Below are 26,209 nucleotides of genomic sequence, written 5' to 3'. Positions count from 1 at the left end.
TCGCTATTGACTAGGCTACCTTTGAGTAATGTAACACATTAATGTACACAAAACAAAAGTTATTTATTATGATAAAATAATGAAAATGTATATGGTGATAATAGAAGTGTGCCAATTGGGATAAAGGTGACATAATCGAGTTTCAACCTCTTGGAACATAGCTTATGGTATATAGAATAAATTGCATATTTGGAAGGTCTCTAGCTTGTAGCAAATTAAGGTTTGCCAACTTTGTTACATATTGATGGGGACATGAAACTGCACGTTTTCTTTCACGTAACATCTACATCAACAAGAGAAATTTCTCAGAGTTCGCTCAATCACTTTCCTAACCAGCATCTTCATATATTAAAACGTCTATCAATTACTTGGTGTGTACATCATACGATACATACGTGACACAAACTCAATGAATAGACAGCTTATGAGGATTAATTGTTTTTATTAAAATAGTGGGATATAATTAGATAAATCTCCACGCTATATCCAATCTTCACTTTTTATATTTCATTTAGTTTTTGGCTTCTAAGTCTTGATAAGGAAACGTGTTGCTTCAGACTTCAGAGCAAAGAAATACAGAGAGAACCAGGGAAGTTATTCAAGGCTTCAATTAGGAAGTTAAGAAGGTAATGCATTTTCAATTTCATATTCAAGTTAATACTTTTTTTTTTTTGGCTCTGCAATAACCTTATGTGGGCAGTTTCTTATTTTTCTTTTTATTTTATAGTAATCATCATTTATTTTATGTGTTTATGGTAAAGGAGAGCAAAAGGCAAAATGGGTGGTTTACAAATAATAAACTAGTGCGTGGAAAAGTTCCAGCTAACTAATGGTAAGTTCCCAATTTCCTGTAGTTTTAGCAATCTTATAAGAGCATATGTTTTGTCCGATGAACAACGAGCCAAAGGAGAACGAAACGCAAGGGTACTCCTTTGTTGTTGTACAGACTAATTGACGTACACCTCAACTTATCAACCGAATATCTACTACCTTCTACTAGCCCAAGCACTGGATAACTTTAAAATTTAGGGTAACGAGAAAAAAAAAATAACAAAGTGTTTTTTTGTCTCCACTAACAAGGTACGCTATGTAGCAACCGTCATACCAGTATTTGCTCCTCAAATGGCCATAAGCAGATCCAATGGAGAATACGCCATACTTTGCAAAAGCCCATGCTGATTAGCTTCCTAATTTACCTGGTTAGGACCATCCTAAAGGATACTAGAAATGATACCAGTTAACCACTCTAAAGGGTTATTATTTACAAATTAGCCAGTGCGTCCTTAATTTCAATTTTTCAGTTCAATTTTATCGGGACAAAGATATCTTTGAATTGTCCTGAAGATAAAATCTTCAGTTTAAAATTTCAGGACAAAATAAGTATTGGCTAATCTCTAAATAGAATGGCTATCCGGCTATCCGTGCACTTGCCCCTTGCCCTCTATCTCATTTTTGTGTATTCCGCTAGTGTCTCGCTCTAACATGATGGGCTTTTTACACAATATTTATCTCACACCATCTGAACCACACAAATTATTAGGAATTATATAAGAGTTCAGAGAAATCCCTCTTATTGATGATCAATATAATAGTCGGAATGAGTCCTATTTGTCACTCCATAGGAGCATAGGACGAGCTTAGAGCTTGATTCTTCAAACGCTACACATAGACGATAGTGTTTTCAGTAAGTGCTACACATAGATGATCGGATGAAGTCTGGATACTCCATGAGATCTGGAATTCATCTCGGCTTCCTTTAGCCGGGTGGCCAGTTCATCTGTCGTCCCCCGAGAAGGTGAAGGTGAAGATGATAAACAGATTGGCCTGACAAAACAATCTTCAGGTTAATATACATTTAAATGCAACTCTAATTGGAAAAAAGGAGAGCATGAAGCAAAATACAGACATCCACTAGGCCCATCATTGATCACAAGTCTGAACCCATTCTCGAGCAGACCTTCTTGTTTAGCAACAAGCTTTGCGGTGTAAAGAAGTTGACCAAGAATTTCACAATGCTTTTCTTCAGCCTGAAAAAAAAAGGGTGACGAAACAAGCAGGAGAATATACCAAACAAGGACCAACTCAACCGTTTGTGAAGAATTGATGACAATACTTTAGATACGGAAGCAATACTAGATTGATTAAAAGAGGAGGCTTTTGCATATTATAGCAGCATAGAGCCATAGTAATCAAATCTCTCAAGAGGTCCAGCTATGAAATTAAGGACTAAGGATGTTGTCCTTTGTACCCAAGACATTTCCTAATTCAGGTAAACCAAATGTAAAACGACTATAAAGTTTTACAGTTTCCTGGTCCAACATCTTCAAGCTCATAACATGACCAAGTCGACCCAACTTTGGAATTCAAATACAATTTTCCCCCTCATTTTTATCGTATTGAGGTCCCATTTTTCTCTCATTATCAGGGTGCTAAGGTACCAATTAATTCAATGATCAATAAGATCACACAAGAGTGGAAAGTTAAAACTATAATGAAGTACAAGGACATAAGCTCCATATATTGATTAAGGCTCAAAAAATCCCAAAAAACTACGGAAATAAGCATACAGTTCCGGCGAAAGATAAGAAGGAAATATTTGATTTTCTTTAGTTTTTGATAAGATAAAGTAATTTTATATTGTGGAAAAATTCCCGTACACGAAAACTATATTAAAGGGTAAAGAGCCTACACAAAAATATCATTCTCCACAAAATACATTCAATCTTCTATAAATTGGTGAACCAGAAAGAAACGAGAAATAAGAGGCAATATCTCAAATGTGCTGAATCACTTCCAACTTCAAGAAAAATACCATAAGCCTCTCCATCCGTAGGACCCACATAAAGCGAGTGGTGCAAACCCTGATCTTCTCTTCCTTCTTTGATATTAGGTTTTTTAGTCGAAGTGAGTTTTTCTCGTGATTAATTAAATCAAGTGAATCTTTTCTCCCTTAACTTATGTAATTTAATATCATATATCTAATTTCACTTTTGTTCTTTCCTTTTATTCGTTACTCTTAGTGTCTTACTCTAGGCCCATGCCTTGATTGGGTGTGGAATTAACTGCATACTAACAATACAGGTTAGAGAGAAAGAAAGGGCAAAGAGAGCAAAAGACGGATAGACAGCTTCTAGGAATGCTCAAGTTTGTGACAAGCTCTATAAAAAAAAGTTATTCTCTTCTCCCGTTAAATAAACAAAAAAAAATTGAAGAGATAAAAGAAAGAAGAAATAAAGGACAAAGATAACCCCCTCAGCCACTAATAGCAGCTCCAGGGAATGCTGAGAGTCTTAACAGCTCAGTGCTAAATAATTTCTAGATCTTCTATCTCCTATTTCTCGTTTCCAATACTTTGTTCGATCAGATATAACAAGGATCATCATATTAAGGTGCAGTCACATGAAAAGAGTAAAGCTTTAGCCTTCAAACCAAAAAATTCAGCGAAGCAAATTGTGCCTATTAATTAGACAAAAAAAAACTTCCCTAGTTCCATCTAATGATTCGGACCAAAACCCCAAACTGGTAAGCAAGCAAAAGAGTGACAGACATCACATGATAAAAAAATAAGTATCTCAGATGTGGAATTATGTGTTTAATGCCTATTCAGAAGAAAGCAAGAAAGAGAGAAGTATAGGAAGAGAACAAGAAATAAGCAAGAATGAATGAATTGATGAACATAGAGAGAAACAACTTAATGAAAACAAAAACACAGAAAGAACAAGCAAGGAGATCATTCCCTCCCATTAGAGTAGCTACAAGGAATGTTGCGAGTCTGCGAGCAGCAATGTGCTAAAGCTAGTTTCTAATTCTTATTCTTCTTTTTCCATTTTTACAACTTTATTTGATCAGATATAGCAAGGATCATCATGTTAAGTGCAGTCACATAAACCAAAGTACACCATTAAACTCTAAACCAATAAACTAGTGAAGCTCGCCTCGAAATGTCACCAATTTTTACTTCACTTACAAGCATTGCACATCATATATTCTGAGGCGCAAATGCAGGGTACTATTGTGCTTCTTGTGCGCAACCTTTCAACACTATGAGCTCCCTACAAAAAGCTTATTCATACTCTTTCAAGAGTAGAAAGAATACCTTGGACAGTCCAGTCAAGCCATCCCTGACCTTGGGAATAAGCAGAATGTGCACCGGAGCTTGGGGATTTATGTCTCTGAAAGCTAAAACCTGGCATGAAAATTATTGACTTAAATATAAAATATAATACAGTACATCAAAGAATGGCCAGCGTGAAAGCTTAAAGGCTTGCAAATATTGATGTACAAAATCAAAACACTCATACCATAAACGGCGGATAAAGTACTGACAGGGCAGTAGAAAAATCAAAACACTCTTCATCGAGTAACTTAAACTTTTATTAAAATAACAGCAGGTCAGCAGCAAATTATACAATCTTTGCCAACATCCAAGCAAACGTTGGATGCTGCTTAAAAAGGCAATAGTGCATTTCAATTCCCCGTGTAATATAAAAGATGACTTAAAACAATCACCCAGAAACGAAACATGCTTACATCTCATGGACAGTTGGATTAGGAAACCACAATTTTAATGCCCATTTTATTAAATCTTTTCCAGGTGTAAGTGAAGTAGCCTACTTTCATAGTATCAAGGAACACTATACCCACTCCTCAGAATCAAGAACTTATGAACTCCCTAGACATATTCCAAGACCATCTGCTTGCATTTGCTGATTTGCAGAAGTTTATATCAGGAATTTTTTTTACTATATTAATATTGTCTCAATCATGTTCTCAGAGTATCTTCCTCGCACAAGACAAGCAAGAATGTCCGAGGGGTTGTCTTTTCCCCATTAAAAAGGGCTCCGCAAGTGGAGCTCCAATTAACCTTTCTTCTCCACTCAACAAAGAACTACAGGAAGGATAAAAAAAAACTCAGAAAACGAATATTTGGAGCAGGATATAGTATTCAACTATGGGTGTGTTTTGGTACAAAGGAAAATGACTTCCAGTGTTTGGTCACTACAAATTGTGATAAATGCTAAGTATCTAATGAAAATAATTTCTACCAAAAGGAAGGAAATTCACTTGTGTCACTTGTTGACTGCAGTCATTTTCTTTTACAAATATCCCAACTCTTCCACCAGAATACTTACTTCAATCAACACCTTACACATTGTTAACAACCTTTAATACTCAAAAATCCCACCAAAACACATCCCTATACCCAATGCTGCATCTTGTAGTATCACCATTCACTTACTTTTATACCTATCAAAATATTTTCAAAATTATCTTTTTTCCCTAATAACAAGTGGCATCCGCTCTAACTTGCGTATACCTCACTATTCCACCAAATACCTAAATAACAGCTAAACATAGAGGCACAGACACAAACACAAAAAAAAAAAAAAAAAAAAAAATATGAGCCAAGTGGCAGTATATACCTTGTCATCCTCGTAGACAATGTTTGCTGGGATTTCCTTGTTAATGATCTTGTCAAATCTGAAAAAACAAAAATCAATTAAAATAAACCCTACAATTTACACAAAAGCTAATTAACCATCAAAATAAACAGAAAATGGAAAAATAAAAAGAGAGATGAATACAAGGTAGGAGAATCTGAAGGAACGGTGAGAAGAGCAGCTTCTTTCTCGGAAGCCATGGCAGCAGGCTTCTTCTTCTGATGAGTAGTGAAGTGTGCAGTCAATATTTGGAGTCGCCTCTTATTGGGGTTTTCTTCACTCATATCGTAAAGCTTCCTTTTGTTTGTGGGTATATCAACTTTTTTAGTCAACACATCAGCACTGTCATTTTCTCGTAATTGTGATTAGGTATACAAAGTTTTCATTCTTACCGTCTTAGCTATACCCTAAACCATTTACCGTCAAATATATATATATATATATATATATATATATATATATTGCATTAATCATACAATTTACATAATTAGTATACTTTTTTGTAGATTACCGCATGTAATTTATTTCGGTCCACGGACCAAATGTGTTAAAAGGCCAAATAAAAATATGTTACTGATTATATTTGTGTATCAACTAAACTAGCATCATTCAAACTAAGCATGTTAATCGGGTCGGGCTACTCCAGTCACAGCCCGGTTCGACCAGGTTCAACCCGGGTCAGCCCGGTACGCTAGAGGGTGGGACGAGTTGGGGAGGGTTGGGGGAGCCGGGTGGGAACAAACATAATTTGGTAACCGGTGCCCCGGAATCCGATTAGCCCGGTTACCCTTTACCGGGTTTTTACCGGGCTACAACCCGGTCCATCCCGGTTATCGTTGTAAAATTATTATTATTTTTTAAATTTTTTGACCGTTGCCAACGGTCAAATTCAAAAATGACCGTTGGGCAACGGCCATTTTTTGCAAAAATGGCCATTTCAGCTTACTCCTTAAGAAAATAGCCTCCACCCCTAATAATTTATAAATTATAATTTTAACCTTTTAAAAACTATAAATAGCCCCCCTTCTTCTTTATTTTTCTCACAATTTGCTCTCTTACCACTCTAATATCTCTCAATTCTCTCTTGATAATATTGCTTATTGCTCTTAAATTCTCAATTACTTATTATTTCAAGTTTCGTTAGATATTTATTTTAGTCACTACAAAATTATAATTATCAAATATCAAGTATTCAAGTGAAGTGTGGTATCAATATTCAATATCATCAAATATCAAATATCAGTCTATTAACTGAAGTTTGATATCAAATTTAGTGCGGCATCTGGAATCCCGGTACACTTGTTCCATCTCTTTCTCTTCTTTGGTGTATATTTTTTATTTTATTATTTAGAATTATTAATTTAATTTACATAATGGATATATTTAGAGCAGCCAAAAAAGTGTGTCCTAGTAGGGGTGGTAGTAGTAAGAGTAAAACTGCTTCACACATATTTCTGAAAGTTCACCTGAAAATTTAAATGTAGATTATGAGCAACTTCAAGAAAATTATGGTATAGATGATAATTTAGATGATATTCAATCACCTGATAATCTTGAAACACCACCAGCTACACCTGGTAATGCTAGTCAAACTCAAAATACTAGGGGTGGAGGTCGTGGTAATACAGGTAGGCCTCCCCTCCCTATTAAAAGAAATCGAAGATTAAGAAGTAAGTGTTGGAATTTTTTGAAAGACTAGAAAAAGATAAAAATTATGTAAGATGTCAAATTTGTAAGGAAGTTTGTAAGGATTGGGAATAATTAGCTAAGATGATTGTTTTAGGTTGTCTACCTTTTAGTTTTGCTGCTTCACCATATCTTGTTACTTATATTCAAAGAATTTATAACCCTTTGTTTAAAGGTACTCCTAGAAGTACCTGTAGAGCTGATATCTTTAGGCTTTTTGGACAATATGAGACATATATCTGTTATTTGTTCGCTAGTCTTTCTTGTAGAGTTTCTCTTACTTCTGATATTGGTCGTGTTGTTAATGAAAATGATTATTTGACCGTTACACGCCATTGGATAGATGATAATTTTTGTATGCAAAAACGTATTATTGCTTTTAAATATGATGAAGATCAAAGTCATACTGGTGCATTTATAAGTAATACTATCCATGAAGTTGCTATATTTTACAATCTTTCAGAAAAAGTTTTGTGTATGTCATTTGATAATGCTTCTAACGATAATGCTGCTATTACAATATTAAAATTGCATCTACACCCACCACTTCCTGAAATATTTCATGTTAGGTGTGCATGTCATATTTATAATTTAATTGTGAAGAGTGGCCTTGAATTATTTAGAGATGAGATCACTTTAGTTAGAAGAGATGTTGGTGTAATTCAAGAAAATAATAGAAGTGCTAGATTAAATGCATTTAAGGAAAAATATGTACAATATGGACTAAAACCAAGACTCATGCCTGAAGAAATAGTGTAGCACCCCGGAAAATTTTGAAATACTTAAGCGCATTTAATAAAGTTGATGTGTTCTAATTATATTATTTTGTGTGTAGACGAGGACTATTAATATGATGGATATTTATTGGATATGATAATAAGTGTACGAGGTGTATTTGAAGTGATATAGGTGTAACGACCCGACTTGTCGTTTTGAGAATTAAAGTTCCGTTCTGCAACTTAAGGTCCCGAGCAACTTCGTAATATGTATTATGACTTGCGTGTATGGTCGAGTTTGGTATTGGAAGGTTCGGAATTAAATTGGAAGAACAATCTTTATTTTTTGAAGCTTAAATGAAAAAAGTTGACCGGAGTTTGACTTTTGAGCAAACGACTCCGGAATGAGATTTTGATGATGTCAATAGTTTCGTATGGTGATTTTGAACTTAGATGTATGATCACGCCCAACTCTGCCTTATAAAAAGGACTAAGCGGTCGCTGCAAATATAATCCGATTTACAAGTGCGGAGTCGAATCTCATAGATAACTAAGGCTTAGTTACAGTTGTTCAATATTACTAAGAAACACAAGTCCAAACAATTTTTTAATTATAGGGATTATAATATTTATTTCTAACTAATTAACTAACAACTATTATAAAGCAGTAAAATTATCAACTAATAAGGATGAAATTTTAGACAAGACTAAGGAGGTCTAGATTTATGATTTTTTCAATTGTCGGAATTCTTCCCGCTATGCCTTCTATAATTTCGTCTAAGTATTCTCTACCGATCGTGAGTACTTCGGGTGTCATAATTCTCTTCCGAGCAACTACCATAATTTACTAGACATATTCGTCCGAACTACGCTAGCTGGCACTAGTTTACTTCTCACTAAGATCGCATCAAGATTTCGTTATTTCTAATCCCACCTTTAAACCCTTCGTATTGATTCCTCACATACGTCAGGAGTGATGTTATTCAACAACTACCTAAATATGTACCCTTTTCTAAGCAATACATACTAAATAGGCACAATCAATTGATGGCCATTCAATCAACAACAATAAACAGGTAGTTGAATAAGTAGAGAAATCCAACGACTCAATTATATAAAAACATAACAAGAATTTATCCTACAAAAGGTTCTATCAAAACTCTAGATAACAAATTAGTTATTCATAATAGTATGCAAAACTACAGTACTAGAATTCATAACCAATAATGAAAATAGGAAGAAGGAAGTGAAAAACTCGTAGAAGAATTTCCCGCCTTGCTCCTAGTGTGTTCTTGTCTCCTTAGGTCAAATCTCGGTATCTCCTGTCCAATCCCGGTCTCCCCTCTAGAAAAGGTAATTAATGACTATTTATATGTGTAGGGAAAAGGCCTAGACGAAATAACCAAGTCCAAAATCAAATAGGAAACAAAATAGGTTTTAAAAATCTGGAACACCTTCGCTATAGACCGTGCCTCGCGACCTCTATAGCGCGCTCCACCTAGCTTTGACCCGTGCGTCGCCCGCTCCATCGCGAGCTAAATTGCTCGCGTCGCATGCTCTGTAGCGAGCTAGATTGCTCGCGTCGCCCAGAATTGAATTCGACTTCTTGCTGCCTAACTTTTCAAACTCATTTCTCATTCTTGTTTCTGTTTCTCTTTTCAAATTCCCTTGCATTCTTTCTTTTTGTCTCTTCAATCATTCTTTTATCTTTTGTTTTTTATAATACTAACCTTCAATCATTGTCCAATAATTAAATACTCATGGACCATTCTTGTAGTGTATAAAATACACATAAAATCTCTATTTTGATCCCAATTTTATTTTCAACGTACCTACACATAAAATAAACTCAATTAAACATAAATATAGTATAGTTTAGTATTAAAGCACCTAAATATACGGTAAGTAATGCACTAAAAATATAAAATTATAGCAAACATCAATGTATGTTCGGATTTGGATTTGAAAGTCCGTATGATAATTTAACGCATTTTAGCGAAAGTTGGAAAATGGAAGATTTTTAGAAAGTTTGACTGAGAGTTTACTTTATTTATATCGGGGTCGAAAGTTGATTCCGAAAATTGGAACAACTCCATTATGTCATTTATGACTTATGTGTAAAATTTGAAGTCATTCCGGATTGATTTGATAAGCTTCGGTGCAAATTATAGAATTTGAAAATTTCATGACTCATAATTCGATTCGAGACGCGAGTTGTTGTTTCGGCGTTGTTTGATGTGATTTGAAGCTCGACTAAGTTTGTATCATGTTTTGGGACATGTTGGTATGATTTGACGGGGTCCCGAGGGGCTTGGGTTTATTTTTGGATCATTGGTTGAAAGACTAGTAAAGTTAAGAAACTTGGAGTTTGACCATGGTCAATAACAGGTCAAGACAACCTCTTTTCAGTGTTTTGAGTGCGCGAGCAGGTCCGTAGCGTGTTTTATGATTGAAATTCATATATGGTTTGTGTCTGAGAGGTTCCGGATGAGTTTCGGGGTGGTTTCGGATCATTTTGGAGAAGTTTGAGTTTGCTGGTTTCTGGTAAGGTACTGTTCATCCGTAATTGCGAACAATTTATTGCAATTGCGATGATTTTGGATTTTAGTGCAGTTCGCAATTGCGAACAATTTATCGCAATTGCGATGATTTTGGATTTTAGTGCAGTTTGCAATTGCGAATGATTTATCGCAATTGAGAACACTGTTAATTGGAGATTATTGTTCATTCGCAAATGCAAAGTTTTTGTCCGCAAATGCTAACCTGGGCAGAAACTTAAAGATTGAAAATCTGTCATTTCTTCATTTTCGATTGGAAATTTTGGAGCTCGATTTGGGCGATTTTGAGAATTTCTTCACGACATCGGCCGGGGTAAGTGTTCTATATCCGAAAGTGATTATATTTCATAAATCTATGGTTATATTCATCGTTTAATTCGAGTTTTAATGGAGAAAATGGGATTTTTGTAAAACTCTACAAAAAACGGAAATTTAAGATTTGAAGGATGATTTGTTATTGAAATTCGATAAAATTGGTATGCTTGAACTCGTATTGGAATGGGTGTTCGAATTTCGTAAAAATTCTGTCGGGTTCCGAGAGGCGGGCCCCGCATTGACTTTTGGTTAACTTTTTAAATGTAAAATTTTAAGTCGATATTTTATTATCCGAAATTATTTTTGATGAATTTTAATGAATTTATACAATTAATTTGGATAAATTTGAGCTGCCTGGAGGTTAATTCAAGCAAGAAGGTTATTTTGGAATATCGGCATAACTTTCAAAAAATAAAAGAGTAAGTATCTTGCCTAATCTTGTGTGGGGGAATTTCCCCTTAGGCATTGTGTCTTATATGGAAATTGTGTGATTGAAAACCATGTACGCGAGGTGACGAGTACATACTTAGTTTATATGTGCAAATTATATAGGTTGAAATTCATAGATACTCTTATGTATTAAATTGAAAAATTATTGGAACTTAGTAAATCCTTGATTTGTCATGCCTCATTCCTTGTTTGTCGAGTTTGTATTTTATATGATAATTTGGTGTGATTGCCACTTGGATTTTTATGTAAATTCCGTGGGTTTGTTGATTTGATATTTCTTGGAAATAATCACATTATGGATTTTTCATCTGCATATAATTAATTAAATAAGTTTAAATTGTGGCGTTTATATATTTATCTAAAATTTGGATTAAAGAAGGTGTTGTCCTATGCTAAGTTATTTTTTCCATCCTTGTTGTTGTTTTTGAGATTTTATATACATTGTATTGAGCCGTGGGCTATATGTTGTGAAATTAATTGACTTTGTTGTACCTTTGGAAAGGTTGTGGCCCACGAGCAATTTGTAAATACGAGTTGATGATATTGTGCTGCTGTGATAATATTCTGTGTGAATTGTTGTGTGATCTGGGTTACTGTTATGCGGCGTATAAGGGTAGCATTCCATTATTGATATTACGCGGACATAAGGATGGCATTTCACTGTTGTTATGTGTGTTGGGATATTGTCTGGGTAGAGTGATAAGGGAGGCTATTAAACAGAGCGATAATAGAGGCTATTATAGGAGGGATAAGTATGGCTATAGGAGCGATAATGGTGGCTATAGGAGAGATAAGTGTGGCTATAGGAGCGATAAGGGTGGCTATTGATATTGTCAGGGCGGAGAGATTAGGGAGGCTATTATAGGAGTGATAAGAGTGGCTATAGGAGAGATAAGGGTGGCTACTGTCAGGGATGATATGTGATGATGTGGGGTTATTGCGTTGGTAATTTTCATGTGATGTTGTGATTTTTCTTGTGTTTATTTTTATATCTTGTGCAACTTGTCTTGTTATTTCGGTAAACTTGATAATAGTCTGATCTATGTTGAAATTGTGAGCTTGTGGCTTTTGCCTGGCGGATTATGTTATATGGGATCGGGTTACACGCCGCAACATGTATGATTAATCTTATATGGGATCGGGTTGCACGCCGCAATTGATATGAAATATGGGCAGGAGGTGCTGGAGAAATATGATAATTTTATTATTGGCACGTGAGTTGTCCGTGTGATTATGATAGAAATATGGGTACGATGTGCCATGAAAATATGAAAGTGGACTGAGACCCGTGTTTTATGATTATGAAATGAGGTGTCACAGAGTGACTTTTATTTGAAAGAGTTATATTCAAATGATATTTATTTGAAAGAAGTATATGCGAAAGATATTTATTTGAAAGATATTTATTTGAAAGAAATATATTCGAAAGATATTTATTTGAAAGAATTATATTCGAAAGATATTTATTTGAAAGAAGTATATTCGAAAGATATTTATTTGAAAGAATTATATTTGAAAGAAGTATATTCGAAAGATATGTATTTGAAAGAATTATATATGAAAGATTTATATTTGAAGGACTTGATTAATTGGTTGTACTTGTATTCCTTATTAGTTTGAGCAATAATTATGGTGTTCTTGTTGCCTTGATGTTTATGTCACAAGTTGATTATTGTTGCCATCACTGTTGTTTATTTTTTATTATTTTTGTATGTTATATTGCACAGGTTATTTGACTAGTGAGTATCTTGACTGTACATCGTCACTACTCCACCGAGGTTAGTCTTGATACTTACTGGGTACCGACCGTGGTGTACTCATACTACACTTCTGCACATTTTTATGTAGAGCCAGGTATTGGAGATATCGGACTCGGACAGAGTTAGACTGTGATCGCAAGGATTCAAGGTAGAGCTACTTGGTCGTCGCAGTCCCTTGGAGTCTTTCCATTTTATTATACTGTTAATTTCTTATTCGAACAGTATTGTATATTCGATCCTCGAGATAATTCCATGTATTAAATTAGAGTTCGTGACTCAGTATTACAAGTCTTGAGAGGTTGTTATAATTATTTCCGCTATTGGGTTCTACACTTGTGTTAAATTCGATTTTAAAAAAAAGGGCTCGAAATGAAATTGTAATCGGCTTACCTAGTCTTAGAGACTAAGTGCCATCATGATGCCTGTGGTGGTATTTTGGATCGTGACAAGTTGGTATCAGAGCTCTAGTTTCACAGGTTTTACGAGTCACGAACGAGTTTAGTAGAGTCTTGCGGATCGGTACGGAGACGTCTGTACTTATCTTTTAGAGGCTACAAAATTGTTAGGAAATTTCCACTTGTTTCATTCCTGTCGTGCGGAATTTGTTGATTTTGGGTATCTCTATTCTCTCACAGATGGTGAGGATATGTGCTACTGGGTCAGCAGAGCAAACACCCGTGCATACTGTTAGGGCCGCAAGAGGTCGAGGACGAGGTAGAAGACAAGGTAGAGGCCGAGGAAGGGAACGTGTTACAGCTGGAACACCGGTCAGAGGGGAAGTTGAGGAGCCACCAGTAGCTCCAGTTGGGGGGACAGGCACCCGAGACACCTGTTGTTACCCTCGAACTTTAGGAGACTTTAGCACAGTTCCTGAACATGTTTGGTACATTGAATCAGGCGGATTTGATCTCCGTTTCACCAAATATTTCACAGATTGGGGGTGGAGTCCAGACTCTTACCGCCCGTACTCCAGAGCAGCAGGTTCACCTTGGTCAGATTTTCGGTATAGTACCGGTACAATATGTTATTCCGGTTCAGCCTGAGGTTAGGCCAGAGGTATCAGAAGAAGAACAAAAGAGACTTGAGAGATTTTAGAGGTATAGTCCAACTACCTTCAGGGGCACAGCTACCGAGGATGCCCATGGATTTCTGAAAAAATATCATCGTATTCTCCGCACTATGGGTATTGTGGAAATGAGTGGAGTTGCCTTTACCACATTTCAGCTGTCAGGAGCAGCGTATCAATGGTGGCAAGCTTATGAAGAGGGTAGACCAGCCGATGCAACACCACCAACTTGCGCTCAACTTTCGGAGATGTTTTTGAAAGAGTTTGTTCCCTAGGCTCTCCGGGATGCGTGGCGCACAGAGTTTGAACGGTTACGTCAGGGAACCATGACGGTGTCAGAATATGCTATCAGGTTCAGTGAGTTAGCCCGTCATGTACCTATCTTAGTTCCTATAGTTAGAGAGAGCGAATCCGCAGATTCATCAAAGGGCTCGATTATGATTTTAAAATATGTATGGCTCGAGAGTTGCAGACTAACATTCCATTTCAGTAAGTTGTAGAGACTGCCAGGATGTTAAAACGTGTTCGAAGTGAGGAAAAGGAGTCTAAGGAGGCCAAAAGTCTCGAAACTCTAGAGGATTCAGTAGATTCTACTCTGCAGCTATGACTCATCATGGCAGAGGCTCGGGCAGTCGGGTAGTCGGTCCGTAATTCAGAGTACTTGTAGTGCTCCAGTTAATACTTTTAGTGCACCACCGATATGAGGTTTTTACAGTGGTTATTCTAGTTATCCGGCATAGACTCAGTACGAGCAGTCGCGACCTCAGAGGGGTTGTTATGAGTGTGGTGATACTAGGCACATCATGAGAGATTGTCCCAGACTTGGGAGATGTGGATTTCATCAAAACACTCAGGCTACAGGCTCTATTCCAGTTACTACCCTACATGCACAACTAGTTAGGAGTGGAGGACATGCGGGTAGAGGGCGCCCTAGAGAGGGAGGCCCAGCCCATTGATATAATGGCTATAGTATGGCCGAGTCCGCTACACCAGATGGTGTCATTACAAGTACGATCCCAATTTGTTATAAATGAATATTTTTCTTAGTTTGATTCGGTTCTGAGTATCGAGGCGAGTCCTCCTATTATGCTCCACTTATGGGTGAGCTTCGTAATTCTGTAACCTACTTATGTGTTTACCCCTGTTGGGAGATTTTATTATGATAGTTGTGTCTATCATTTGTTTTGTACACTATTGAGGACAATGAGTCCAAAAGTGACTATCTATTACTCACTATAGTGGTTTTTGATATAATTTCGGGATAATTGATTTTAATTTTATGAATTATATGCCCTACCGATATGGGGGTTCATTATGTGTTGTGAAATTATTTCACAGAATTTATTTATTTTTTAAAAAGAAAAAAAGAAAAGAAATGGAAAATTTCAGTTGGCACAATGTGCTAAGTACTTGTGATTTAGAGTTGAGGATGGGCTCCTCGCGGTTTAATAAGATTGATATGTTTAACCCGGGCTACGTGCCGCAGTGGAAGTTATATCAGGATGAGGTCCTTGTGGTTAAATTCATGTGTTCTAAATTCTCCCTTGTGAAATTTAATTTGTACTATAGTACTAAAAGGGAGTCATCCATGTTAGGCTTATTTGATATTTCTTTTATGTGTTTGTGTGCATATTTAGCCATATTCGTGCTGTAATTATTGAGTTTTAGCCTATGAGGTGAGTGCCCAGGTGGCGTTAAATGTGACTCATTAATCCGGGTAAATAATTATGAGGTCTTCATGCCTCGTGTGTTGCTGTCAGTGTTGTGAAAAAATTGAAACGAGGTTTTGGATAATGTGAGGTTAATTGACGATACTGGAATTAATTATGAATATCTATTATGATCAGAGATGTGGTTATGGGCATATGTATGACGTATGGGTAGGCATAAGTTACAACAACCGGTTGATACTAATATCGTGTGTTGATGTGAAAATTAGGTCTTTTTAAAATGTTTGGAGTGTAAGAAATTGGGTTTAAAGTGTATAAATGTGGATAAAAAAAATAATCTCAACTGAGATGGTATTGTCAAATCCATGTTAAATTTGCGGTGACGTAGAATCACCCGCGAGAATGTGTGTAAGAAATCACTCAGTAATTTAATGTCCTTAGAATAATTCTTGGCACGTTCGAGGACGAACGTATGTTTAAGAGGGGGAAAATGTAACGACCCGACTTGTCGTTTTGAGAATTAACTTTCCATTCTACAACTTAAGGTCCTGAAAAATTTTGTAATATGTATTATTACTTGCGTGTGCGGTCGAGTTTAGTTTTGAAAGTTTCGGAATTAAATTGGAAGAACAATCTTTTTTTTTTGAATCTTAAATGAAAAGAGTTGACCGAACTTTGACTTTTGAGTAAACGACTCCGAAATAGGATTTTGATGATGTTAGTAGCTACGTATGGTGATTTCGGACTTAGGCGTATGTCCGGATTTAGATTTGGAAGTCTGTAGGACAATTTGACGTATTTTGGCGAAAGTTAAAAAATAGAATATTTTTAGAAAGTTTGACCGGGAGTTGACTTTATTGATATTGGGGTCGAAAGTTAATTTTGAAAATTGGAACAACTCCATTATGTCATTTTATGACTTGTGTGCAAAATTTGAAGTTATTCCGGATTAATTTGATACGCTTCGGCGCAAATTATAGAATATAGAAATTTCAAAACTCATAATTCGATTCAAGGCGCGGTTCATTGTTTCGGCGTTGTTTGATGTGATTTGAAGTCTCTACTAAGTTTGTATCATATTTTTGGACTTGTTGGTATGATTTGACGGGGTCCCGAGGGGCTTGGGTATATTTTTGGATCATTAGTTAAAAGACTAGTAAAGTTAAGAAATTTAGAGTTTGACCATGGTCAATACCGGGTCAAGACAACCTCTTTTCAGTATTTTGAGTATGCGAGCAAGTCCGTAGCGTGTTTTTTTATTGAAATTCATATATAGTTTGTGTCCGAGAAGTTCCGGATGAGTTTCGGGGCAGTTTCAGATCATTTTGGAGAAGTATGAGTTTGCTGGTTCTAGTGAGGTACTGTTCATTCGCAATTGCGAATAATTTATTGCAATTGCGATAATTTTGGATTTTAGTGCAGTTCGCAACTGCGAACAGTTTATCGCAATTGCGATGATTTTGGATTTTAGTGCATTTTACAATTGCGAACAATTTATCGCAATTGCGAATATTGTTCATTGGAGGTTACTGTTCATTCGCAAATGCGAACCTGGACAAAAACTTAAGATTGAATCATTTTCGATTGGGATTTTTGGAGCTCGATTTTTGGGCGATTTTGAGAATTTCTTCACGACATCGATTGGAATAAGTGTTCTATATTCGAAAGTGATTATCTTTCATAAATCCATGATTATATTCATCATTTAATTCGAGTTTTAATGGAGAAAAATGGGATTTTTGTAAAACTCCTCAAAAAATGGAAATTTAAGATTTGGAGGACGATTTGTTATTGGAATTTGATAAAATTGGTATGCTTAAACTCGTATCAAAATGGGTGTTTGGATTTCATGAAAATTTTGTCGGGTTCTGAGAGGCGGGCCCCGCGTTAATTTTTGGTTGACTTTCTAATGTTAAATTTTAAGTCGGCGTTTTATTATCCAGAATTATTTCCGATGAATTTCAGTGAAGTTATACAATTAATTTGGATAGATTTGAGCTGTCTGGATGTTAATTCAAGCAAGAAGGTTATTTTGGAATATTGACATAACTTCAAAAAATAAAAAAGTAAGTATCTTGCCTAACCTTGTGTGGGGGAATTTCTCCTTAGGCATTGAGTCTTATGTGGAAATTGTGTGATTGAAAACCATGTACGTGAGGTGACGAGTACATACTTGGTTTAAATGTGCAAATTATATTGGTTTAAATTCGTAGATACCCTTATGTATTAAATTGGAAAATTGTTAAAACTTAGTAAATCTTTGATTTGTCATGCCTCATTCCTTGTTTGCCGAGTTTGTATTTTATATGATAATTTGGTGTGATTGCCACTTGGATTTTTATGTGAATTCCGTGGGTTTATTGATTTGATATTTCTTGGAAATAATCACATTATGGTATTTTCATCTGCAAATAATTAAATAAATAATTTTAAATTATGGCATTTATATATTTATCTAAAATTTGGATTAAAGAAGGCGTTGTCCTATGCTGAATTATTTTTTCCATCCTTGTTGTTGTTTTTGAGATTTTATATATACATTGTGTTGAGCCGTGGGCTGTCTTTTGTGAAATTAATTGACTTTGTTGTACCTTTGGAAAGGTTGTGGCCTACGGGCAATTTGTAAATACGAGTTGATGATGCTGTGTTGCTTTGATAATATTCTGTGTGAATTGTTGTGTGATCTAGGATACTGTTATGCGGCGTATAAAGGTGTCATTCCATTGTTGACATTACACGGACATAAGGGTGACATTTCACTGTTATTATGTGTGTTGGGATATTGTTTGGGCGGAGTGAAATGGGAGGTTATTAAACAGAGCGATAATGGAGGCTATTATAGGAGGGATAAGGATGGCTATAGGAACGATAAAGGTGGCTATAGGAGCAATAAGGGTGGCTATTGATATTGTCAGGGCGGAGGGATTAAGGAAGCTATTATAGGAGTGATAATGGTGGCTATAGGAGAGATAAGGGTGGCTACTGTCAGGGATGATATGTGTTTATGTGGGGTTATTGCGTTGGTAATTTTCATGTGATGTTGTGATTTTCCTTGTGTTTATTTTTATATCTTGTGCAACTTGTCTTGTTGTTTCGGTAAACCTGATAATATTCTGATCTATGTTGAAATTGTGAGCATGTGATTATTGCCTGGCGGATTATGTTATATGGGATCGCGTTGCACGCCGCAACATGTATGATTAATGTTATATGGGATCAGGTTGCACGCCGCAACTGATATGAAATGTGGGCACGAGGTGCTGGGGAAATATGATGATTTTATTATTGGCACGTAAGTTGTCCGTGCAGTTATGATAGAAATATAGGCACGAGGTGCCATAGAAATATGAAAGTGGGCTGAGACCCGTGTTACGAAAATATAAAAATGGGTTGAGAGCCATATTTTATGATTATGAAATGAGGTGTCACAGAGTGACTTTTATTTGAAAGAATTATATTCGAAAGATATTTATTTCAAAGAAGTATATTCGAAAGATATTTAATTGAAATAATTATATTCGAAAGATATTTATTTGAAAGAAGTATATTCAAAAAATATTTATTTGAAAGAATTATATTTGAAAGAAGTATATTCGAAAGATATGTATTTGAAAGAATTATATATGAAAGATTTATATTTGAAGGACCTGATTAATTAGTTGTACTTGTGTTCCTTATTCGTTTGAGCAATAATTATGGTATTCTTGTTGCCTTGCTGTTTATGTCACAAGTTGATTATTGTTGCCATCACTGCTATTTATTTTCTGTTATTTTTGTATGCTATATTTTACAGGTTATTTGACTAGTGAGTGTCTTGACTGTACCTCGTCACTACTCCACCGAGGTTAGTCTTGATACTTACTGGGTACCGACCGTGTTGTACTCATATTACACTTCTTCACATTTTTTTGCAGAGCTAGGTATTGGAGATATCGGAATCAAACAGAGTTAGACTGTGATCGCAAGGATTCAAGGTAGAGTTGCTTGGTTATCGCATTCCCTTGGAGTCTTTCCATTTTATTGTACTATTAATTTCTTATTCGAACAATATTGTATATTTGACCCTCGAGATAATTTCATGTATTCAGTTAGAGTTCGTGATTCAGTATTACCAGTCTTGGGAGGTTGTTATAATTATTTTCGCTGTTAGTTTCGACACTTGTGTTAAATTCGATTTCAAAAAAAAATTTAGCTCGAAATAAAATTATAATCGGCTTACTTAGTCTTAGAGACTAAGTGACATCACAACGCCTGTGGTAGAATTTTAAGTCGTGACAATAGGGCATAAGGAGAGCCTTTGGGACAAATCAAGTTGGAAATTACATGATAGACTAAAGTTTCAAATAAGTACGCACAAGATCTAACTTTGGGCGAGCATATCTACATATATATAAGTAGTTATATGATGGAATACTATCAAATGAAATATCTTCGAGTCTAGTTTCTAACGCTTCAAACCATTTGTTATTTGGACATTCCTATAAGAAGTTATGACCAAATTACCAAAGGCTAGCAGAGGAGTGAAGTGCGTTTGTGAAGCATCTGGGGCCGCGTCCGAAAGAAAGACTGGCAGTGAAGTGCTGCCATAGCATCCAGGTCCGCGTCAGAGCTTCGAAGTGGAGTGAACTGGGGATGCGAAGCATCCGAGACCGCATCCGAAACCCAAAAATTTGGGCCTATAAATACAAAGTCGGGGGAGGAGAGTATTTTGAGTATTAGGGGTTAGGGTTCTTGAGGTGAAGGGGCAATTTTATGCTCAAATCAAGTCCAATCAACTAAGGTAAGTTGTTAATGATGTTTTGGATTAATTCTTGCTCAATATACATGAGTTCTAACATCATTCTTGCATCCAAATTCTAGATTTCATCATCAAATCCTCAAGAACACTAAAATCACCAAAGTTGTGATTTTTCAAGATTGAGCTACTAGAGGTAATTTAAATGCTTCAAACTTGTTTATTATGAGTAGTTAGAAGTATTTGAAGCAATTGTTACAAGTTTTAATAGTTGAAAGACGATGAATAGTAACTTGGTAGTATTGGACAATTGATGTAGCATCATTAATGATTTCGAAGGGGTATTAAAATATAAGAATGAAGTTGAATAGTCTAGCTTGTAAATCTAAATGGCAATTTGAGTTGTTGGTGGCTTGTAGCCAACTTATGATCCACATATGGATATTGATTAATATTTTAGGTCATATTTTGATGTAATTATGATATAATGTAGATATCGACTTGTTGGTGATGTTTGGGCATTTTAATCAATATTGGAATGGTTGAAGAGGATTGAAAGCTTGTGGGAGTTAATTTAGCGAAAACGAGGTAAGTTGATTAAAACTTACTCTTCTTGAGGGGCTTTCTCTAAAAGCATATTTCAAGTTAATACTTAAGTTGTTTGCAAATGTGATTGCTTGTGGGGACAAACAAGTACGAATGTCTCTATGTGATGTTTTAACTTCAATACCACACAAGAGGGGGAGATGATTTGTGTGGTGTCTAATTTTTCGCGTGCACAGATTATAGAAGAACCTGGTTCTTCTATGTGTTCCTTATCCTACTGTGCAGAATAATAAATGCAGAAATTAAAGAACACAAGGATTTTTACGAGAAAAATACCTGGCTCAAAAGGTGAAAAAATCATGACCTACTTCCCAATAGGATTTTCCCAAACTCTCCACTAAATCATTGAGCCAAAAACTGCATTTACAAAACACTTTTGTAAACCTAGGATTAACTCTAATCCCGTTGTGGCAACCAGCCTCTAACTGCTGCGACAACTTCAAGTTAACTCTAACTTGAATACTCTGAGTACCTATTACAATTGCCTCTAGATAAAGCTGAAAGGTACAATATGAAAACACCTGCTACAATTAAACTAGAATAAAAGAAAGACACTTGGAGCTGGTTCTTCTATCTGGTTCATGTAGTTTCATGTTCGCACACTTGAATCACACACGAACTGCTTGCAAAATGCCTTACTATTTTACTCTCAATTCACGTTTAACTTCTGCTTTTGTGCGTCATATGTAGAATGAGAACATCCTGCGATTTATAGAGTTAGTAGAGTAGAAAATAACTAGAGTTCTAATGCTACTCTTCCTTGGTGGAAGAGTTCTAGTTAATCTCAACTCCTAACTCCTTCCTTATCTTGGATAATGTTCTCGTTGAGTAAGGAGTACTTCTTCTTATCAATTATGCAATCTTTTTGATCAGGAGATATCTATTATTATGCCAGATTTCGTTTATCTCCTGCATGTGCATCTCACGTGCTTTGAATCTGCCCGTGTCTATACCTACCAGTGATGGACCTGGTTCATCCCTGAGTTCCTTTGTTAATCTTCAAAACTATCCTTTACTTGGGCCAACAAATTCCCCATTTTTGATGATGACAAACTATGTGCTTCCACAAGCTTAGGGCCCATTTCAACTTAGCCCAACATCAACACAATGTTAGAACAATTTTCACTTATCATCAATGACCAGGTTCATTAGGTTATAAACATCATTGTTCAAAGTGTAAAGCACAACCTTTTCCCCCCTTTTGGCATCATCAAAAAGTTGCATAAAAAATATGAGATAACCAGATTTTAAAACTTACTCATGGCCACTGGGGCTACTTCAAATGCAATCATGGACTAATCATCATAGATCAAGCTAAGAATTTTAACCATCAAAGAAATATAAACAAACAGTTAGAGCAAAAACAATGAATTTCATTGATGATTGATACGATTCTTCCACAAAGCATAAAAAGAAATAAAAATACTGAAAACATGAGCAAACAAAAAACATCCCAAACTGGGTCACTGAAAGGTCTACACTAGGCTAGAAGTTTAAGGCATGGAAGAACTGGGGGCTTGGTTTTTTTTTTGGCTTGGAGAAGTTTCAACATGTCTTGAAGAATTCCATCATTCTTCTTCTTTTTCCTTGCTAGTTCAGTTCTGAGAGCATCTTTCTCAGACTCTACCTCAGCCAACCTTTTCTTCAGCCTCTCAATCTCAGCATCCTTAGCCCCACTTTCTTGCACCAAGGCTCGCACCTTGCTATTCACTGGTACCTTCTTAGATGAACCAGGTTCTTTAGGAGTGACATGGACTTCATAGTCACAAGCATGCATTGTATTTGCCCCAAAATGATCCTTGCTTGTACCAACCTCCCTTTCTTCTTTGGATTATAACTTTCAATCACTCTCTTCAGTAGGTCTGCGAGGGTTTCCTGTTCAGATGAAACAGGTTCATCTATATTTTTCCCAAGTTGAACCAGCCCTTCAACGGCTTCGCCAGACCCACTTTCTCCTGTTTTCTTTACACTCTCCTCTACTCCAACAGATTTTCTCCCCAAACAACCATTACACCTGTGTCTTTGGTTAAACTCACAGGAGTGGGTGAAGAATCAACCACTCTTCTACCCTTTCCCCTCGTAGCACTTCAAACACCCTTGCTCTCTTTTTGTTTTTCTTTTTCTTTTTTATTTTTACCACCAATTCCTTCAGACTCTGTAGTTTCAACACCTGCTTTAGACCCTACTAGTATAAACCTATTCTCCAAATTTGTTCTCTCCCCGTAACAACCTTGCGAGCAAGCATCTTTACTATTTTCTTAGAGGTTGGGGTGGTGGAAGAGATGATAGTGGGTGTGGAAGTCTAATCAAACTGAATTTCAGTTTTGAAAAGACTTTGGAGTGTATCCCTAGAATCTAGGTACTTCAATTCGGTTGGGACTCTTTTGAACAGAACTGGTTCACTTGTAACATATAAGTCCAAAAGGAGTTTGGAATTAAGTAGGACTCCGCTCATGATCCAAATATTATTATTTCAAATTATGCAGAGTGTAGAAAATATACCGTGTTATCTTGATGAATCGGGTTCTTCACTGATAATTCTCTTGTGTAAGTCTAAATTTGCCAAAATAGAAAAAATATTATTAGAGATTAATGAGTTATTTTAACACATGGCACAAGAGTATACTATTGAAAGTATGAGTCTGAGCAAAAAATTAATCTAATTATATACACATTTTCATATTTTCTAACCAAAACCAACAATTGTTTTTTTCAAAAAAAAAAAAAAATTCAATTTTTTTTTTCAATTTTTTTTCTGTTGTGAATTCTGAACTGATCCTTTTAGGTGATCTTAATCATCCCTAATTCTAACATGTTCCTTTCAAAGTGATCTCTACTTAGGGCTTTTGTGAAGATGTCAGCTATTTGCTTGTCAGTAGCACAAAATTCCATAATGATCAACTATTTTTCATAGTTATCCCTCAAAAAAATGATGCCTAACATTTATGTGCTTAGTTCTCTTGTGATGAACCAGGTTCTTGGTCATACTAATTGCATTAGTGTTATCACAAAAAAAAATAGGGATACAACCAACATCAATTTCAAAGTCCATTAATTATTGTTTGATCCACAACAATTGAGCACAACATGAAGCAGCATCAACATACTCAGCTTCAGCAGTAGATAAGGCCACAGAATTTTGCTTTTTGGTGGCCCAAGACACAAGACATGAGCCAAGAAAGTGTGCCATACCTGAGGTGCTCTTTCTATCCACAAGAAAACCTGCATAATCAGCATCAACATATCCCACAAGATTGAAATTACTATCTTTTGGATACCAAAGACAAAGATCAGTGGTGCCTTTTAGATATCTCAAAATTCTCTTGACGACATTCAAGTGAGACTCCTTTGGATTTGCCTGAAATCTTGCACAAAGGCCTACATTGAAGACAATGTCAGGTCTACTAGCAGTGAGATACAACAATGAGCCAATCATTTCCCTATACAACTTCTGATCGACAGATGAACCAAGTTCATCTATATCCAACTTTGTAGCTATTGCAACAGGAGTGTCAATTTCTTTGGAATCTTCCATTTTAAACCTTTTAAGCAACTCGTTTACATACTTCTGCTGATGGATCATAGTTCCATTTGGATTTTCTTTAATTTGTAAGCCTAAAAAGATATTAACCTCACCCATCATGCTCATTTCAAATTCACTCCCCATTAGTTTAGCAAATTCTTTACTTAACTTATCAGTTGTTTCTCCAAAGATTATATCATCAACATATATCTGAACTACCAAGAGATTTTTACCTTTTTCTTTCAAGAATAAAGTATTGTCACCTCTCTTGTATTCATGCTCAAGCAAAAATTTTGATAATCTTTCATACCATGCTCTTGGCGCCTGCTTGAGCCCATAAAGTGCTTTGTCAAGTTTGTACACATGATCAGGACTCTCCTTGCTTTCAAACCCCGGAGGTTGCTTGACAAACACTTCTTCCTTTAGATATCCATTAAGGAAGGCATTCTTGACATCCATCTGGTGGAGGGTGAATTCCATGTAAGCAGCAAAGGCTATAAGGGGTCTTATTGCTTGCAACCTTACAACTGGAGCAAAGGTTTCATCATAGTCTATGCCCTTCTCCTGGATATATCCTTGAACCACCAATCTTGCCTTGTTCCTTGTAACAGTTCCATCTTTATCAAATTTGTTTCTGAAGACCCATTTTGTGCCAATTACTGATCTGTCCAAGGGTCTTGGTACCAGATGCCAAACTTGACTCCTTTCAAATTGGTTGAGTTCATTCTGTATTGCATTTACCCAATCTGCATCCTGCAAAGCCTCAGCAATATTTTTAGGTTCAAAAAGAGATAAGAAAGCATCAAAAGTACAAAGATTCTTTAATGAAGATCTGGTTTTGATTCCAGAGGTTATATCAGTAATTATATTTTCAATGGGATGAGAAATTTGATACTTGTAAGGTTTCACAATCAACTGGTTTCCCCTTGATGTTCCTTCAATGCTTTGTTGCTGTGGAACATGTTCATGGACAGGTTCCCTTGAGGTTTGAGAATTATTTCCTCTTTGTTCTATTCCCCCTGTCAGGTTGCTCTGGGTGGAAGTACCTGTTCCATCACCTGTTTCTTCTTCCAGTGCAGCTTCAGTCTGGGCTGTGGTTTTACTTAAGTTTCTTACTAGCCCAATTGCTTCATCATCATGTTCCTGTCTCTCAGAAATAATGTTAGTTTCATCAAAAACTACATGAACGCTTTCTTCAACACACATAGTTCTTTTGTTATAGACTTTATAAGCTTTGCTATGTGAAGAATATCCCAAGACTACTCCCTCATCACTTCTGGGATCAAACTTACCTAGGGAGTCTTTACCATTGTTGTGCATAAAGCACTTGCATCTGAATGCCCTAAGATGGGATATATTTGGTTTTCTCCTTTTAAGTAACTCATAGGGAGTCTTTTCTCTAGGAGGTCTAGTCATGCACCAATTTATGATGTAGCATGCAATATTTATAGCTTCTATCTTCAAGTGTCCTATTCTTTCTTTCAACTACTCCATTTTGTTGTGGAGTCCTAGGAGCAGAAAAATTATGATCTATGCCATGCTCATCACAAAATTCAGCAAATTTAGCATTTTCAAATTCAGTGCCATGATCAGACCTAATTGATGCAAGTTGATTACCTAGTTGTTTCTGAGTTTTTCTAACAAAAGAAGTGAACATGTCAAATGCTTCATCTTTAGATGTTA

At 36.0% G+C, this 26,209-nt stretch overlaps 1 protein-coding gene and 1 long non-coding RNA gene across 2 annotated transcripts; one reads left to right on the top strand and one right to left on the bottom strand.

Moving 5' to 3' along the window:
* Nucleotides 1-399: 399 nt before the first annotated feature.
* LOC107800042 (uncharacterized) lies at nucleotides 400-4,958 on the top strand. The gene is made up of 3 exons (XR_001651274.2): nucleotides 400-626; nucleotides 762-832; nucleotides 4,775-4,958. It is a non-coding gene; the product is annotated as an uncharacterized LOC107800042 (long non-coding RNA).
* On the bottom strand, nucleotides 1,549-5,744 carry LOC107800041 (14 kDa zinc-binding protein). The gene is made up of 5 exons (XM_016623184.2): nucleotides 5,586-5,744; nucleotides 5,424-5,481; nucleotides 4,097-4,186; nucleotides 1,907-2,027; nucleotides 1,549-1,824 (listed from the first exon to the last, which is right to left on the bottom strand). The coding sequence occupies exons 1-5, from the start codon at nucleotides 5,723-5,725 to the stop codon at nucleotides 1,757-1,759; spliced, it is 477 nt and encodes a 158-aa protein (XP_016478670.1). The 5' UTR covers nucleotides 5,726-5,744; the 3' UTR covers nucleotides 1,549-1,756.
* Between the last annotated feature and the right edge of the window lie 20,465 nt (nucleotides 5,745-26,209).

The sequence above is a fragment of the Nicotiana tabacum genome, chromosome 24, assembly GCF_000715075.1.
Source record: "Nicotiana tabacum cultivar K326 chromosome 24, ASM71507v2, whole genome shotgun sequence".
NCBI classification, from domain to species: domain Eukaryota; kingdom Viridiplantae; phylum Streptophyta; class Magnoliopsida; order Solanales; family Solanaceae; genus Nicotiana; species Nicotiana tabacum.
Note: the sequence above shows the minus strand (reverse complement) of the source record. Positions and strands in the feature narration are given on the sequence as shown.

Coding starts and splice junctions, on each gene's coding strand:
- LOC107800041 (XM_016623184.2), bottom strand. CDS start 5,725: ATGAGTGAAGAAAACCCCAATAAGAGGCGACTCCAAATATTGACTGCA. Junction 4,187..5,423: donor TTGTCTACGAGGATGACAAG/GTATATACTGCC, acceptor TTTTCATGCCAG/GTTTTAGCTTTCAGAGACAT. Junction 1,825..1,906: donor CAATGATGGGCCTAGTGGAT/GTCTGTATTTTG, acceptor TTGTTTTGTCAG/GCCAATCTGTTTATCATCTT.